General features: G+C 36.8%; 2 protein-coding genes across 2 annotated transcripts in view; both read left to right on the forward strand.

Moving 5' to 3' along the window:
• LOC137730929 (uncharacterized) overlaps positions 1–7088 on the forward strand; it is a 32445-nt gene extending 25357 nt beyond the window's left edge. The window contains exons 49-63 of the mRNA XM_068469940.1: positions 36–112; positions 723–1176; positions 1294–1380; positions 1734–1889; positions 1983–2167; positions 2420–2947; positions 3595–3772; positions 3864–4006; positions 4095–4221; positions 4346–4567; positions 4984–5340; positions 5469–5627; positions 5741–6022; positions 6270–6509; positions 6603–7088. Of these exons, the coding sequence (XP_068326041.1) occupies positions 36–112; positions 723–1176; positions 1294–1380; positions 1734–1889; positions 1983–2167; positions 2420–2947; positions 3595–3772; positions 3864–4006; positions 4095–4221; positions 4346–4567; positions 4984–5340; positions 5469–5627; positions 5741–6022; positions 6270–6416 (3102 nt within the window). The 3' untranslated portion in view covers positions 6417–6509; positions 6603–7088. The remainder of the gene's footprint in view (positions 1–35; positions 113–722; positions 1177–1293; positions 1381–1733; positions 1890–1982; positions 2168–2419; positions 2948–3594; positions 3773–3863; positions 4007–4094; positions 4222–4345; positions 4568–4983; positions 5341–5468; positions 5628–5740; positions 6023–6269; positions 6510–6602) is intronic.
• Positions 7089–13061: 5973 nt separating this feature from the next.
• LOC137731435 (probable protein phosphatase 2C 13) lies at positions 13062–15594 on the forward strand. Its single transcript, XM_068470540.1, has 2 exons — positions 13062–13397; positions 14370–15594. The coding sequence occupies exons 1-2, from the start codon at positions 13203–13205 to the stop codon at positions 15360–15362; spliced, it is 1188 nt and encodes a 395-aa protein (XP_068326641.1). The 5' UTR covers positions 13062–13202; the 3' UTR covers positions 15363–15594.
• The last annotated feature ends 315 nt before the right edge of the window (positions 15595–15909 follow it).

The raw sequence follows: 15909 nt of genomic DNA on the forward strand, positions 1-15909 counted from the left end.
CATTGTGAGTTTAATAACTATGGTTGTTCTGGCAGGACCCCATTCTTGTTTTGAATCTTTATTCCAATGACCATGTGTCATCATTCTGGATGGTTCACCAGAAAAGTAAAAGGTTTGTGCTTCAGAGAAAAGATTTCTTTGATATTTTTTGTTTGGTTTTGTCAAAAGTTGTTATTGTACTGTTGTTCCCAAAAGCTCAACCTGTTAGGATATAGCAAATTCATATAATATTCAACACTCCTCTCTTGTGGATTTCTATCAACCAGCAATGTACCTTTGGAGGTTTTAATTGCAAGGATTCCAACTCAGAATCTCCTATTATGCTATGTTAGGTTTTTACACTGTGGGCCAAATTTTGTTTTCTACTTAAGTCTTTTTAGGGTAAATTGAATATGTTTTGGTGTTCTCAACTTTGTTTATGTTCCTTTTATGTTGTTATGTTTTGGTGTCCTTATATATTTATCTGTACTTGTGTGTGGGTGTTCCACTACTAGTGACCCCCAACTAGCTGTTATGCAGGAAATAATTTTTGTATGATGTTTCCTCATATTTTTTGTTCTACACTTTTCTACCATTTATAATGTTCTACTACTAGTGACCCCCAACTTGCTGTGGTGTCTGAAACTCTTTCTTGTTGGAAAATTTAAACATTTCTTGTAACTAATATAACAAGTATTTTATTAATTATCATATCCCTGATCTCCATTACTATATATTTGCAGGAGACTGCGTGTGAGTATTGAACGTGACATGGGAGGAACTACTGTTGCACCCAAAACAATAAGATTTTTTGTTCCATACTGGATTACTAATGATTCATCTATTTATTTGGCATATCGAGTGGTAGAAGTAGAACCTTCGGACAATGCAGATACAGACTCCCTCATGCTTTCTAGGGCAGTCAAGTCTGCAAAAACAGCCTTGAGAAGTCCCACAAACTCTATGGACAGGAAGCATTCTGCCACAAGGAGAAACATCCAAGTACTTGAAGTTATTGAGGACACTAGTCCTGTTCCTAACATGCTTTCTCCACAAGATTATGCCAGCCGTAGTGGGGCTTCACTGTTTCCATCTCAAAAAGATGTGTATTTGTCCTCACGAGTGGGGCTTTCTGTTGCCATTCGTCATTCAGACATTTACAGTCCTGGGATATCTTTTTATGAGCTGGAAAAGAAGGTGATTTTAATAGAGCATCAAATTGGCTCATGATATTCATTTTCCTTCTCACGAGTATTGCTCCACAGTTGCTGAAATTTGTTCTCTATTATATGATCCTTGAACTTTCTTTTCCAGGAAAGGCTTGATGTAAAAGCATTCAGTTCAGATGGATCCTATTACAAGCTTTCAGCGAGACTGAGCATGACCTCAGACAGAACAAAGGTTGGATTTAAATATCTTGTGACTTAAATCTTTAATGGTTCACGACTGATGAACTGCTAGGAAGAATGTGATGAGGGACTTACCAAATTAGTCTCTAAAACATTAGCTCTGAAGCCTGTTTACAGAAAATAAGATGACCCTGCCTTGGCCTAAAGAAAAATGATGAAAGATTCTCTTCACCAGGCCATCTGTTTAGAATGGACAGATGGTTCCTTACTACTTAGTCCTTAGTAAAAGCTGTTGTTGTTGGTCCCAATTTTTTGTGCTCGATGGTACTGATAAGCTATGCATTTGTCAAGTTTCTTTGGTATATGGTAAAAATAATAAACAACCGCTCAATGGTTAATATTCAGGTTGTGCACTTCCAGCCCCACACCTTGTTTATTAATAGAGTTGGTTACAGTCTCTGCCTGCAACAATGTGATTCTCAGTCTGTGGCATGGATTCATCCCACGGATTCTCCAAAGCCTTTTTGTTGGCAGTCTAGTGCCAAAGTTGAACTGTTGAAGGTCAGTGTAGGTTTAAAATCTCTCATGTTCGCTAATTATGCATGAATAGCATACATTGTCTGAATCCCGTATGGGATTTATTCTTAAAATCAGGTGCGGGTGGATGGTTACAATTGGAGTGCACCATTTAGTGTTTGTTATGAAGGTATCATGCGTGTTTGCTTGAAGAAGGATGCCGGAAATGATCTACTTCAAATTCGAATAGCTGTAAGAAGTGGAGCAAAGAACTCAAGCTATGAAGTTGTTTTCCGTCCAAACTCTTCCATGAGTCCTTACAGGTAACAGTTCACTATGTCTTATGAAATCTTGTGAAATGGAAAAAGATAATGTAGTTATCATAAGGTATATCATAGGATAAGAAAAATAATTCTTGTTGACTAGAGTGAAATTTTGTTGAACTTGTAATGTCTGTTCATATGGGAGTTGTCTTAGAACAGTAAAATAAAAACATAAACATGGTTTATTCTCCTTTACATGTATACATGTGTTCTTTTGTTTTTGGTCCACTGCTGATAGTTTTCTATCAACAGGATTGAAAATCGTTCCATGTTTCTACCCATCCGAATTCGGCAAGTGGATGGTACCAACGATTCATGGAAATTTCTTCTTCCCAATACAGCAGCTTCTTTTTTATGGGAAGATCTTGGCAGAAGACGTTTATTAGAGATCCTGGTAGAGGGGGAAGACCCATTAAAATCAGAGAAGTATGATGTTGATGAGATTTCTGATCACCAACCCATTCATGTGGGAAATGGGCCTTCTAAAGCTTTACGTGTTACTGTAATAAAAGAAGAGAAAGTGAATGTCATCAAGATCAGTGACTGGATGCCAGAAAGTGATCGATCTGGAATCTTGAGTACAAGCCACTCATCACCTATGTCTCAGCTTTCTATACAGCAACAATCACCAATAGTCACTGATTGTGAGTTTCATGTTATTGTTGAGCTTCCTGAGCTTGGAATATCCATTATTGACCATACACCCGAAGAAATCCTGTACCTTTCTGTTCAGAATCTTCTTTGTGCATATTCCACTGGCTTAGGTTCTGGAATCAGTAGGTAAGTTTGCTATCAATTTTGTGGCTTGGGGAACAATTTGCTTAATTTATTAGTGCGGGTGCAGCCTTCTTAACTGTTGAAAAGCTGCTGTGACCTTGAGTGTTGTTGTAATGATATATTTTTGTTTGTTTGTTTCTGGTGTGTTTATTAGATGATGTTAGTAGAATTAGGTATATTGACATCTTGTCCTCTGTTTTGTACAGTTTCATTTTATTATTGATAGTTTATTTCCTATCGGGAAAAATAGGAAAAGAACAATGTTATTGTGCATATATTTTTTTTAAAATATTAGTATGTTATGAAATACTTTATGTGTGTTGCAGACTATTTGAATATATTGCTATTCAAAGAAAATATTATCGTTTAACATTTAGGCTTAGTTGGTAAAATAAGATATATAATATACTAGCAGTCAACAGGTGGTGTGATAGGCTTTCATGTTATGAGGTCCATGGTTCAAGCCTCAGCAGATGACTTCTTGTTAATTCCTGTTAGCAGATCTATATGAGAATCTCTATTCAGAAGTGTAAATTTGGCTTAATTAGCAAAAAAGACCCGTAGGATGCTATTGTTGAATCTTGGACTGTTTATGTTTCTCTGACAACGGCAGTTTATTAAATCTGGAGTCTTCTGTGTCCTGTTTTCAGGTTCAAACTTAGAATGCGAGGGATACAATTGGATAACCAGTTGCCCCTTACTCCAACACCTGTTCTTTTTAGACCACAGAAAGTTGGAGAAGATACTGACTATATCTTGAAACTTTCAATCACAATGCAATCAAATGGGTCACTAGATCTTTGTGTCTATCCATATATCGGTCTCCAGGTAAGTATAAGAAAGTTATCATTTTCCAATAGAAGGTTTTCTGATATTTTTTCTCCAATTTATATTTAATTATATGCAACTGATTATTCAGGGACCTGAAAACTCTGCCTTTTTGATAAACATTCATGAGCCAATCATTTGGCGCCTTCATGAGATGGTTCAGCAGGTCAACCTCAGTCGGTTGTCTGATACTCAAACGACTGCTGTTTCTGTTGATCCAATTATTGAAATTGGGTATGCCAGGACTTCTAAAATTGTCTTTTCATAGCTTTTCACTACATTTAGTCATAATTCCCTTAAATAATGTTACTTGTACTTGCAGAGTGCTTAGCATTTCAGAGGTTCGATTCAAAGTGTCAATGGCTATGTCACCTAGTCAGCGGCCAAGAGGTGTCCTCGGCTTTTGGGCATCTTTGATGACTGCATTGGGGAACACTGAGAATATGCCAGTAAGTGTTGGGATTCTACCTCCCGCTGTGCTGTGATTTCATGGTGTTTTCTTTTTTTTTTTTTTCCTGGAATTCATCCTAGAAGATTTTCGTCTGGCTGAAGTACTTACATTTGTTATTTTAGGTGAGGATAAACCAAAAGTTTAATGAGAACGTGTGCATGAGGCAGAGTTCAATGATTAGCATTGCTATTTCAAATGTTCAAAAGGATCTTTTAGGCCAACCTCTTCAATTGCTATCTGGGGTTGACATATTGGGCAATGCAAGTAGTGCCCTTGGACATATGAGCAAGGGCATGGCTGCCTTATCATTTGATAAGAAGTTCATTCAAAGCCGACAGAGACAGGTTTGCTTTAGTTTGTCATTCGAATTAATATAATTTCACATAATTACTTAAAATAGGATATAATTAATGAAAAATCTTTTTGGTTAGGCCTGTGCACTGATTATTTTATCATACATACAATTTTTTTATGGTTGCAATAGTATTTTGTTCTTATGGTACATGTGAGGGACATAAAACAATTATTGGTCTACATATTTTTGTGGGAAGTTATTGATTTTTTAAATTAACATCTGTTAAGTAAATTTGTTTATATATAGTAGTGAAAATAGCAAATGCAATGTACCTTACTCTCCTTGGGTTGTACTTTTCCAGCTCTTGCTCCTTGCAATTATGACAATCTCGGTATTAATTTATAGCTATATAAGCTGGACTATTTGTATTATTTTTAATCGTACTTCAAAATTTTCACTTTTCAGGAAAGCAAGGGCGTAGAGGACTTTGGGGATGTTCTCAGAGAGGGAGGTGGAGCACTGGCAAAAGGCCTCTTTAGAGGAGTTACTGGCATATTGACAAAGCCGCTGGAAGGTGCGAAAAATTCTGGCGTCGAGGGTTTTGTTCAAGGTGTTGGGAAAGGATTAATAGGTGCAGCTGCACAACCAGTGAGCGGGGTTCTCGATCTTCTGTCAAAAACCACTGAGGGTGCCAATGCGATGAGAATGAAGATAGCATCAGCAATAACTTCCGATGAGCAACTCCTCCGCAGAAGGCTGCCTCGTGTTATTGGTGGTGATAATTTGATTCGACCATATGACGACTACAAAGCACAGGGACAGGTACTGGTTGTTTGACTGCTTTCGATCCCCAGTAAAAAAAGTTCTGTCATTGTATCTTGGTTTGGTTTTTATTGATACCACCTTCACTGTTTGTTCTTACTCCAACTTTCATTTTCTTGGTCATGAAGGCCATTTTGCAGCTGGCAGAATCAGGTTCCTTTTTCCTCCAGGTTGATCTGTTTAAAGTACGTGGGAAGTTTGCTCTATCAGATGCTTATGAAGATCACTTTTTACTCCGCAAAGGAAGAATTCTTCTAGTCACTCATCGAAGAGTGATACTGTTGCAAGTAAGTTAGCAGGATTAGAATTATTCGGAGTGCTACTATCTGTCCTTTCCTATCTTCTATAAGCCATACTCAAAATTCACCAAACAATGACATTTGTACCTTTTGTCATTCAGCAACCCTTCAACGTAGCTCAGAAGAAGTTCAACTCGGCTAGGGATCCCTGTTCTGTATTGTGGGATGTACTGTGGGATGACCTGGTGATAATGGAGATGACACATGGGAAAAAGGACCACCCAAAAGCTCCACCTTCACGGGTCTTTCTTTATTTACAAGATAAATCAGAGATGAGGGAACAAGTTCGTATCATAAAGTGCTTCCCTGATACCCCCCAAGCACTGGACGTGTACTCTTCAATTGAACGAGCAATGAACACTTACGGGCCAAACAAACAAAAGGTTAGATTGTAATGCCATACCTCTGAGCTGTGCAGCGTCATGTTTTTGCTTTGACTTTTAACTTTGTCAAGGTTGGTTGACCATGGAATGCTAAAATTGTACATGCAAACTAAAGAATAATTGATAATATCGTACACCCTTGCGTTGGTGTTTGTAACACATTGCAAAAGTTCGTGATATTCTTCCTTTCCTAGATAGTTGACGTTTTATTTTGTAATGGATTTTGTTGCTTTGCAATGCTATTCAGAAAATGCTGAAAAAGAGTGTGACAATGCCATACGCGCCAATTGTTGATAGTGCCAGTCCTGAAGCTACACCAAAAGATCTAGGGTCGCCCAGACTGGTGCCTGCATCAATTCCTCATAGCTCAACTTTTGGTAGCCGCTCCAACTGATCTCGAGATTGTTGGTAAGGAACTATGGTGTTTGGGATTTCTGCTGTGGTTCGGTCACAATCCCGCATGCGCAGATTTTCATACCATTCCCAGGTATTCTAATTGTGATCATTGCATGAAGAATTATTGCAGCTCATAATGTTAAAACAAAAAGTCTGAGAAGTCCAGTTTACATTTATTTCTTAGGTTTACGACAACGATGAGGTTGTTTGAAGCAGGTGTTTTTTAAGAAGCCGTGTAAAGGACCAGTGACAAGACATGCCTACTTTAAGTTTGCCATTAGTCACCAGAGCTCTGCTATAATTATGTACAGGTTTCAAACATTCCTTGTATATGTCTTGGAATAGTCGATGAATACGCACCGATTTACCGAAGGTGATGACGCCGAAGAGCATGAAAGCCGATTGTAGGTCAGGTGCCATATTTACATGATGCTGTATAATTAAGGCGTAGGAAGTAAAATCCTAGTGAGTGCACCGTGTTTTACGTACGGCGTGTAGCGCCTTCGGACAAGGAAAAGAACCTCACCTATTCAACAACTATATGAGCTGTAATTTGGTTTTTGTATATCATATATTCGCTTCATGCTCATTCGATTACGCTGGGGAGTCGAACTATCTCGTAATAGTGTTGTCACTTGCAATCCAAAAACAAAGAAAAGTTTAAAACTAATTACTGTTATCGATGTGATGTACTCTAAAATCCCACACTTTAGTGTTGTATTAAAACCAATTATTCGCTAGGATTTGTCGTCGATGTGAACTCGAATGACTTCTCCAACTGAAAACCCTACGTTACACAAATTTATTGAATCAGTTATATGACTTCGTAGGTAGTATGATGGCTTCCAAATCAGTTCCCTTATCTTTAAAAACTCAATCGTCTCATTTTCACATTTTACTCGAATTGGCGAGGATCTACGAAATTCTATTTAAGACCATGTTTGTGTGTGGGATTTAAGAGATTAAGGTCAAATTAGTATTGCAAAGTCATGAGTGGTTTTGAATGTGTACTGTTTTTTGAATTAGCTATAACTGTTGATGGATCTGTTTCCTTGGATGGTGAGAAGTCGACGTCTTGAGGCTTGATGATGTCTGTGTAGGGTTTAACATGGAGAACTTTAATGAAAAGTTTCCGGTATTGTTCACTTTAACTAAAAACTATATTTTTACATTAAAAAGTCAATCTTGGTACTATTCATTTTACCCTTTATTTTGTCTTTATCGTTAAAATTTAAAATTTTCAAGTTATTTTCATTAGTTTTTCTTATATGAACTTAATACTTACCTTATTGCTTGGTGGAAGTTCAGCTCATTTGACTGCTTCATGACATTGTACAAGTAGGGTTTTGTTGTGTGTTATGATTTCGTTATGTTTGCGCAACCGAAAATATGTGGCTTCTTGAAAATTCACAGCTTCATATTGAAGAATAGTATTCCACATCGTTTATATGACAAAATAATATGCAGTTAATATATGAGTCTCCACCCCTAATATCACTCAGTTCTTTTGTAATAAAACTCAAGACCTAATATTAGTTGAATAAGTGGAATAGGATAATATTAGGGAGACCAAACGGTAGCTTACCCTTTTAACACAAGCAATTTGCTATTGCATCATGTAAAAAAGAAACACAGTTCAAGAGGCCAATTTTAACTTGAGTAAAAATGGAGAAATAAATGCTCTTAGATCATGAGGTAGTGTCTCGTTTGGTTACATTTGAGTTCAATCTCAACTTGATTTATTTCTAACAAGTAAAATATTTAGGAAAACCGTGATTCTTCCTTGTTTCCAAAAGGTGTGGATAACTGTGGTTTGCCACAAGTTGTCCCTCCTTTTAAAAAGAAAAAAAAATATTTACAAAAAAAAAAAGTTATCATTAGATCATCTCCAACCCTTGATTTAAAAAGTTTAACCCAAAAACTTTAGGTTTTACAGATAATGGGTTTTACATGCTGATGCGAGGCGAACTATGCTCTCGTTCGTTGCCAATGCCCGAGACTGGTGCTGTGCGGCTGTGCCTGTGGGAGAAGCTGCAGAAAGAGCATGAGGCCGTCTGCTGTGAGTAAAATGTCAAATCTTTTGGGGTTCTCGGTGGTTTCGGCAACATCCAAGGGCTTTTTTGTTTTTCTAGATAAGATCAGATTGACCTAGCAAACAAATTGTCAAGAAGAATTTAGTCATGCTTTTGAGCAAAATTGTTTCAAGCCTATTTATTAACGATTTTGTTGACAGCACTTTTACTTATAAATGCTTTTTTAAAAGAACTTTGGTTAGAAGCACACCAAATTGCCAAAAAAATTCTTACAAATGACGTGGTGGACTAGTGGATGAATGACAGTGGAGCATTGAGGAAAAGAGTGATAGGTTGACCTGTGGCTGTAAGCTCACCCCCCAACCCAACCTCCAATTTTGGACCACGAGAAGTGTGGCACCAAATCAAATAGCGATCAGACACTATCATTCTTCTACCACACGCCACATGCATTTTCTCCCATTTTTTTTTTCTCATTTTCTGGGTACCAAATAATTTTTTTTATATTTAATTGTAAAGAAATATTAAAAACTCTTTTAAAGGGAGGTTCTCTATAAATTATTTCTCTTTAACGTTATTTTATGTGTTAACATTATAAAATATTTTATTAAAAATATGAAGTAGCAAAATGTTTATACAAAATTCTAGTTTTAAAAGAGTCGACTTAGGGCTGGTTTGGTATTGCTGTGCTTTGAAAAAAAGCTGCTTCTGCTGTGCTGTGAGAATAAGTAGCTGTAAAATAAAGCAGCAGAGTGTTTGGTAAACTTTTTTGTAAAAGTGCTTTTGAAAAAAAAAAGCAGTATTAGAGTGTTTGGTAAACTTTTATGTAAAACAGATGTGAAAAAAAGCTGGTTTTTCAAAGCTAGGTTTTGCAGCTTCTTGTTTTTGGCTTTTTTTCATCCAAAACTGTGAAAAAAAGCTGAAGCTGAGTGTTTACCAAACACAAAAACAGCTCCCAGCTTTTTTTGATAGCAGCTTTTTTCAAAATCACCTCAGTACCAAACCAGGTCTTAATGTATATCCTCCTCTTATTTGTATGGTTATTTAGATGCGAATATTTGTGGACCGACAGAGTTTGAATTTCTGTACACTTTTAAGCTGATGTGACATTTGGCAGGCTGTTTGATGAGCATTGGCCAGTTTGGATCGGGGAGATCAGAAGAAAAGATTGGCCAATCCAAAGTCTTGGATTTTAAAGACTTTGCTTAATGGGTAGGCTTTATGCTGACGCACTCTCTAAAAATATATTGTTTATGAACTTTCTGTTACAGAATTTCTCTGCAATTTTTTTTTTCACAAATCATACTTGCTATCGATATAGCTCACTAAATAATAAACTTCTAGGTTAGGAATGTATGTAAATTTTATTCGCTCTTTCCTTGCGGAATTCGTTTATACTGTATTTGTGACATATACATTATTGTGCATCTATTATTCTCTGTGAATTGTTATTAGACTCTATCAAAAACAAGCTTAGGTGAAATTTACCGATACATGTAGTCTTTGCCTTGAAAAGTTTATGTCGAAATTTGGACTTAACACAATAAAGAATAAATATTATATAAGCAACCTCAACTGAAATTTTCTTTTGAACGAACACCTACACCTGCTTTTGAGCAAGCTTGCTAATAACATTCGGCTAGTTCTTAGAACCCGAATTTCAATTTCTCTTTCGTTCTCCACGACATAGCGGTATTTTAAGGTTTCTAATAATTTACAATTTATTCTAAAGTTGTATAATCCACAAAGCACCCAAGGGAGTTTAATTTATAAATTCATGCTTCGGTGATCTACATAGCAATTAGCATGTGTAGAATTATTAGATAAACGGGTCATACGGTCCACTTCCAACAATACTGATATTGTCCATAATTTGGTATTTACCATCTGCACAATCCGTCAGGTATGAAGTTTTATCACAAAAGACTTCGATATTAATTAAAGTGGAATTTGGATATTTAAATTATTACTTATCCTTTAGTATGGACGATGTGGGATTCAACAGCATGCACTATATCCACACAAAAAGACTCCACCTTACCTTGTAATGGATATGGATGCCATTGCCAAAGAAGTTAAACGTCAGAATCTTGATGGATAGGCCAGGATAGTTGATTATCTGTCTGGCTAATCTCCTTTTAACTTTTTGTTAAATATATTAAATTAATAATTAACAAAATAAAAAATAAAAGTAAATAAAGTAGGGGAAAGAGGACTTGTGAGTTAAGTTAATTTGATTAGTATTGGTCTTAAACAACAAATTAGTGGACTCGAGTGCTAATTGCTCACCCAAGCCACAAACTTCAAATCCAACAAGGCAAACAACTAACAAACACGAACTCTCGTACGCAACCTTTTGGTTATATGATTTAAAAGTAGGAGCATTAATAAAGTTCTGTAGCCATTCCACTTCTTTTAATTAAAAAATTAGTTATTGTTGAAACCAAGTTCGAGTACCATTATGTGCGGAGGAGATGCACAAATTCAATTACTTGTAAAAGAACAAACACACATAAGACAACCTTGGCATTAGTGGGGTACTGGCCAAAAACTCACCAACCGTAAAGTTAGTAAGCGATATATGAGACTCTTGCAGTGGGCAAACGAATAGAGTATATGATAATTGTGTTACTATAAATGAACCGTAGAGAAGTGTATTTATACTAGTCGAAGAGACTTTTAGAATATGTAATCTGTATTAAAACGGGAGAATTTTAAAGGATATCTAGATATAGATATTGCTTCCTTTTAGGAGTGTGACCACTTGCGTTACACGTCAATTGAATCAGATTAATGATCAATCTCAACGAAGTTGACAAACTTTGCTTTACTTCCCATAATGCAGGATGATGATGGCATCGCTAGCCCATTTGTGCAACTTAATTCAATCGGAGTTGTTGAGTCCATGACTTGACTTATGAGTTAAGTGTATTTCAATCGCTTTGCCCTGACCTTGAAAATCATGATCCACATTTAACTAATTATTGAAAGAAAATAAAATAAAAATGTTTAACATAAAATACTGTACTTTAACGGGACATGCATATCGGATCCTTGTGTGAAATGAGGGAGGAATTTCGGCTTCGTTTTCTTCATGATTCATAAATAATGGATTCCCCTTAATTTAATAATTGTACATCATGCTTCATGTGAATTAAAAGCGAAGATAATAAATTTATGTAATGATATTGCTTATAGCTATATAAATTTAAACCAAGATTTTGTGGCTAAATTGTACATATGATTTGTGTGATATTAGTCATATATAAATGTTACTCTCGTGGTTAAAAACCCTTTCAATAATGGCAGTCCACACCAAACTTCTATCCTACTTTCCACGAATTCGAAATAATTTGTGTATCAGTTATATGTAGTGACAAATCCAGAAGATATAATTAGGAGGGTTAGTAAGAATAACGTGTAAAATTTTAGGATGGAATAGCATGAAAATTGACATTTCATTGAGCTTTGTAGGCATGAAATCATTTGCCAAGTCATATTGCATGTTTGTCGACAGATGCTAACAACTTCCCGATCGGGCAAGTTGACTGATATCAATAACTTTTGAGCAAGCAAGGCGACATATGCCAAATATGCCGAGTGAGGCTATCGACAGATGCCAATAGTAATACATATAAAGCAATGCGGCTAGCAGTTACCCTACTCAATGCCTATAGAGGCCATTTGTCGAGCAATTAGAGGGTAGATTTTCAAAGGGCATAGCCCGGCTCTTTCCTAGAGTATTTATGAGATTTGAAAGGTTAAATGATTTTAAGTGTTAAATGAGTTTCGATAGCTTAAATTACTTGAAGAAGTGACTCGTATGTGCACGATATTGGACATAACTTAAGTAGAACTATCAATTAAGACTAACAATGATAACATACTTAATCATTGTATTATTACGAATTTTTTGACCACATGACTAACATTGACATATGAAGTGAACTACGCCATATGGATAATTTGCAAAATTAGCAAAGAAAAAGCCCTCCGTAACCAAAATTCCAAAATATTACAGTTGATATAGTTAGGGTTAAATAGTAATTTCCACAATTTGCACAAATTTAATTTCGGAAAAACAAATTACTGTTACCGAATAATAAGTGGCGTCAAAGTAAAGGAAAGTGATTCCCAAAAAAATAAAAATAAAAAAAATAAAAAAATAAAGCAAAGCGCTGTTTAGGAAAGCTGTCACTCCGTTAAAAGGAGTCGGTTTCAACCAGCCGCAAAGTAAAACCCAACGAAAGCGTAAAACCATCTAAAAAAACCATTCAACTGCTTTCGGGCTTTCAATTTGTATTAAGATCTAGTGATATTTCTTTTCACGTGTAGGTGAGAGGTTTTATATTCAATTTTCATTAAAAGAGAATTTGAAACACATTATTACTAACTCATTGTGAGACTAAACTTATCATTTTTTTTAATGTAAATAATATCAATTGTTAAAAAAAAAAATAAAAACTGGCTTTGGCTGCCACCAACAATTTACCCTCCAGGATCACGTGTCAGACACGCTTCCTCATACAAAGCACCCGAACTTGACTTGGATTCCCGATACAAATATAACACCGACCCTCTCACGTTCCTTCTCATATTTACACACACAACAGAAAAATCCGAGAAAATCATAGAGCGATCGAGAATTCGAATCCCCAAACCCGAAATAGAAACCCTAATTTGCTCCCCCTCTTCTTCTTCACAGAAAAATCTGTAATTTGGTATTTTTTTTTGTACGACGGCGTTTAAGGATGATTGTGAGCCAGAAAATGGTGGCTGAGGCGGATGTTATCTGCCAGAAGACGGTGCTGGACATGAAGTACCGCGTATGCGTGGCTAAGGAGCACAACCTTCAGATCGACGCGGCGGCGTCCTCGCCTTCCTCTCCGAGCTACGAGGTTCTCGTCGCCGAGACGATTTCCACTGAGATTTCTCGCTTCGAATCGGTATGTTCTATTAGCTCCGTTTGACTTCGTATGAAGAATTAGTGAATTATCTGCTGATTTCAGGGTATTTTTTAATTGACCTTTCTTTTCTGTGGGATTTGTCGCTTGTTTTGCTTTTAATTGGGTTTTTTTTTGTGGGATTTGATTCTTCTGCTCGAGATAGTTGTGTTTTGGGAAGTCTATTAACATAATGGACATGGGTTCTTGAATTTTTGTGGGTTCAGAAAGGGTCTACTGAATTAACTGCTTCCGAGGGTTTTTCATTTCCTTTATTTTTTGGAGATTTGATGGTGTTTTTCATTAGCCTGGAATACCTTTTCCTGGCGAACTTTGGCGAATTTTTTTTGACCGAATAAGTTCTAATTTTTTGGTGGTTTAGCTTTACAGTAAATTCCATGTGAACTCTGATTTGGTACATTTTTTTAATGGAATTGATCAGAATTGTGTACTTGGTAGATTTATGCTGTTTGTGGAATTTCAAGTCTGTATGAACCCGATTAAATTGGGTGAGAATTTATATACGAGGATTTCGAAACTGATTGTCTTATATGGTTTCCTCTATGCTGGAATTTCTGTTTGATGGGTTAGTTAGGAGTTTCAGGACGTTTAATGGGTTAGTCATTGGGTGATCGAGTTTTTCTTTGTATAAAAATTTGATTTGCTGCTTAATATTTGGGAAATTCTAACAGACAATCAACAGCGTAATTAAATATCAATTGCAATGAAAGAATTAGAGAAAAAGAATGAGCCTTTACACTTGTAGCGCTGTTAGACGAAATTTTTGGGTGAAATCTTGTATTAATGATGCTATACCAGTCAGTTTTGCATTTTTGGTGATTTCTTCATTCATACATTTTATGCTTGTTGGATGTCCTGTTTCTTTGTGTGCATACCAAAATCTATATCCAGGATTATGTTCTTTTGAGATGCATGGAACATGTCTGCTCACCTACTTGTTTTCTCTTTTACCAGGTTCTGAGTTGCACAGAGACGATTAATAATGCTGTAATGGAGTCTTCTGCAGTCAAGTTTGTCCCGAACATTCATTCAGGAAGCCACAGTGACATTGGATCAAGGGATTCCATGGATGACGAACACATTCGGATCGATGATCTATCTGCCCATGTGGGGCCTCGCTTCAAGTGTCCCTTTCCAAGTGCATTTTATGCGGTTTTTGACGGTCACGGAGGGCCAGAGGCAGCTGCTTATATCAAGAGGAATGCCATGAGACTATTCTTTGAAGATGCTGATTTACCACAGAGAATGGATATGGATGCTGTTTTCTTCAGAGAGTTGGAGAATTCCCACAGGAAAGCATTTCTACTGGCAGACCATGCCTTGGCTGATGAACAAAGTGTGAGAAGTTCGTGTGGAACAACAGCATTGACTGCTCTTATACTTGGAAGGCATTTAATGGTTGCAAATGCTGGTGACTGTCGAGCGGTTCTTTGCAGGAAAGGAATAGCAGTTGACATGTCTCAAGATCATAGACCTAGTTACTTGCCGGAACGTATGCGAGTTGAGGAGTTGGGTGGTTCCATTGATGATGGATATCTTAACGGTTCTATCTCAGTCACCCGAGCTCTTGGAGATTGGGGCTTAAAATTACCATTGGGTTCCTCATCGCCTCTCATTGCCGAGCCAGATGTTCAGCAGGTTATGTTAACAGAAGATGATGAGTTTTTTATCATTGGTTGTGATGGGATCTGGGATGTCATGTCAAGCCAATATGCTGTCAGCCTGGTTCGGCGTGGGCTGAGGAGGCACAATGACCCCCAACAGTGTGCCAAAGAGCTCGTCAAGGAAGCACTGCGCCTCAACACATCAGACAACCTCACAGTTATTATTGTGCGCCTCTCTACTCCAGAACGTGTTGAGTTCCCTCGCCAGCGCCCGAGGTTGAGAACCTGCAACCTCTCGGAGGAAGCACGCAGCCGGCTGAGAAGCTTGTTAGAAGGCAATTGAATGTAAATAGTAGTCAATTCCTATTTACTGAGACCTAAGGGGAGATGCAATTTTTATCTCTTTGTGGCTGTTTCAGATTTTAGGTTTAGAAACAAAGCAGCCGCCAGTTTTGCTAGAACAGAACTTGATTGTGTTGTTGAGTTGTGGATTGTAGCGGTAAAACGGAATTAACCCTAAAATGGTTAATTTACATTAATTAATTATTATTTTAAATAATTGAATTTGTTTCGAGCGAACTTTCTCTTCATCCCTGTTAGTATCTCTCTCTCATTACGGGACACAAATACTAATAGACGTGTTAGTATCTCTCTCTCATTACGGGACACAAATACTAATAGACGAGTGATGTTCTCGATTATATGTTAGAATCTCTTTGCTACCGAGGAATTTAGCGTCTATATTGTTTTAATTGGCAGAAGACAAATAACGTCATCATCTTTTGGGCAATTGTTCCTCCACCAAACATCCAAATTGGTGATATGCTAAGACCTTGTGAGGCTCTACCATTTTCTCCATTTTGTATTTTTTGCTTCAATTTTTTATTTAA

This window comes from Pyrus communis, chromosome 4, assembly GCF_963583255.1.
Source record: "Pyrus communis chromosome 4, drPyrComm1.1, whole genome shotgun sequence".
NCBI classification, from domain to species: Eukaryota; Viridiplantae; Streptophyta; class Magnoliopsida; order Rosales; family Rosaceae; genus Pyrus; species Pyrus communis.

Bases quoted from the DNA above. Each gene is read 5' to 3' on its own strand.
- LOC137731435 (XM_068470540.1), top strand. From the start codon at position 13,203: ATGATTGTGAGCCAGAAAATGGTGGCTGAGGCGGATGTTATCTGCCAG. The intron at 13,398-14,369 runs GTATGTTCTATT...CTCTTTTACCAG, and splicing joins AGATTTCTCGCTTCGAATCG to GTTCTGAGTTGCACAGAGAC.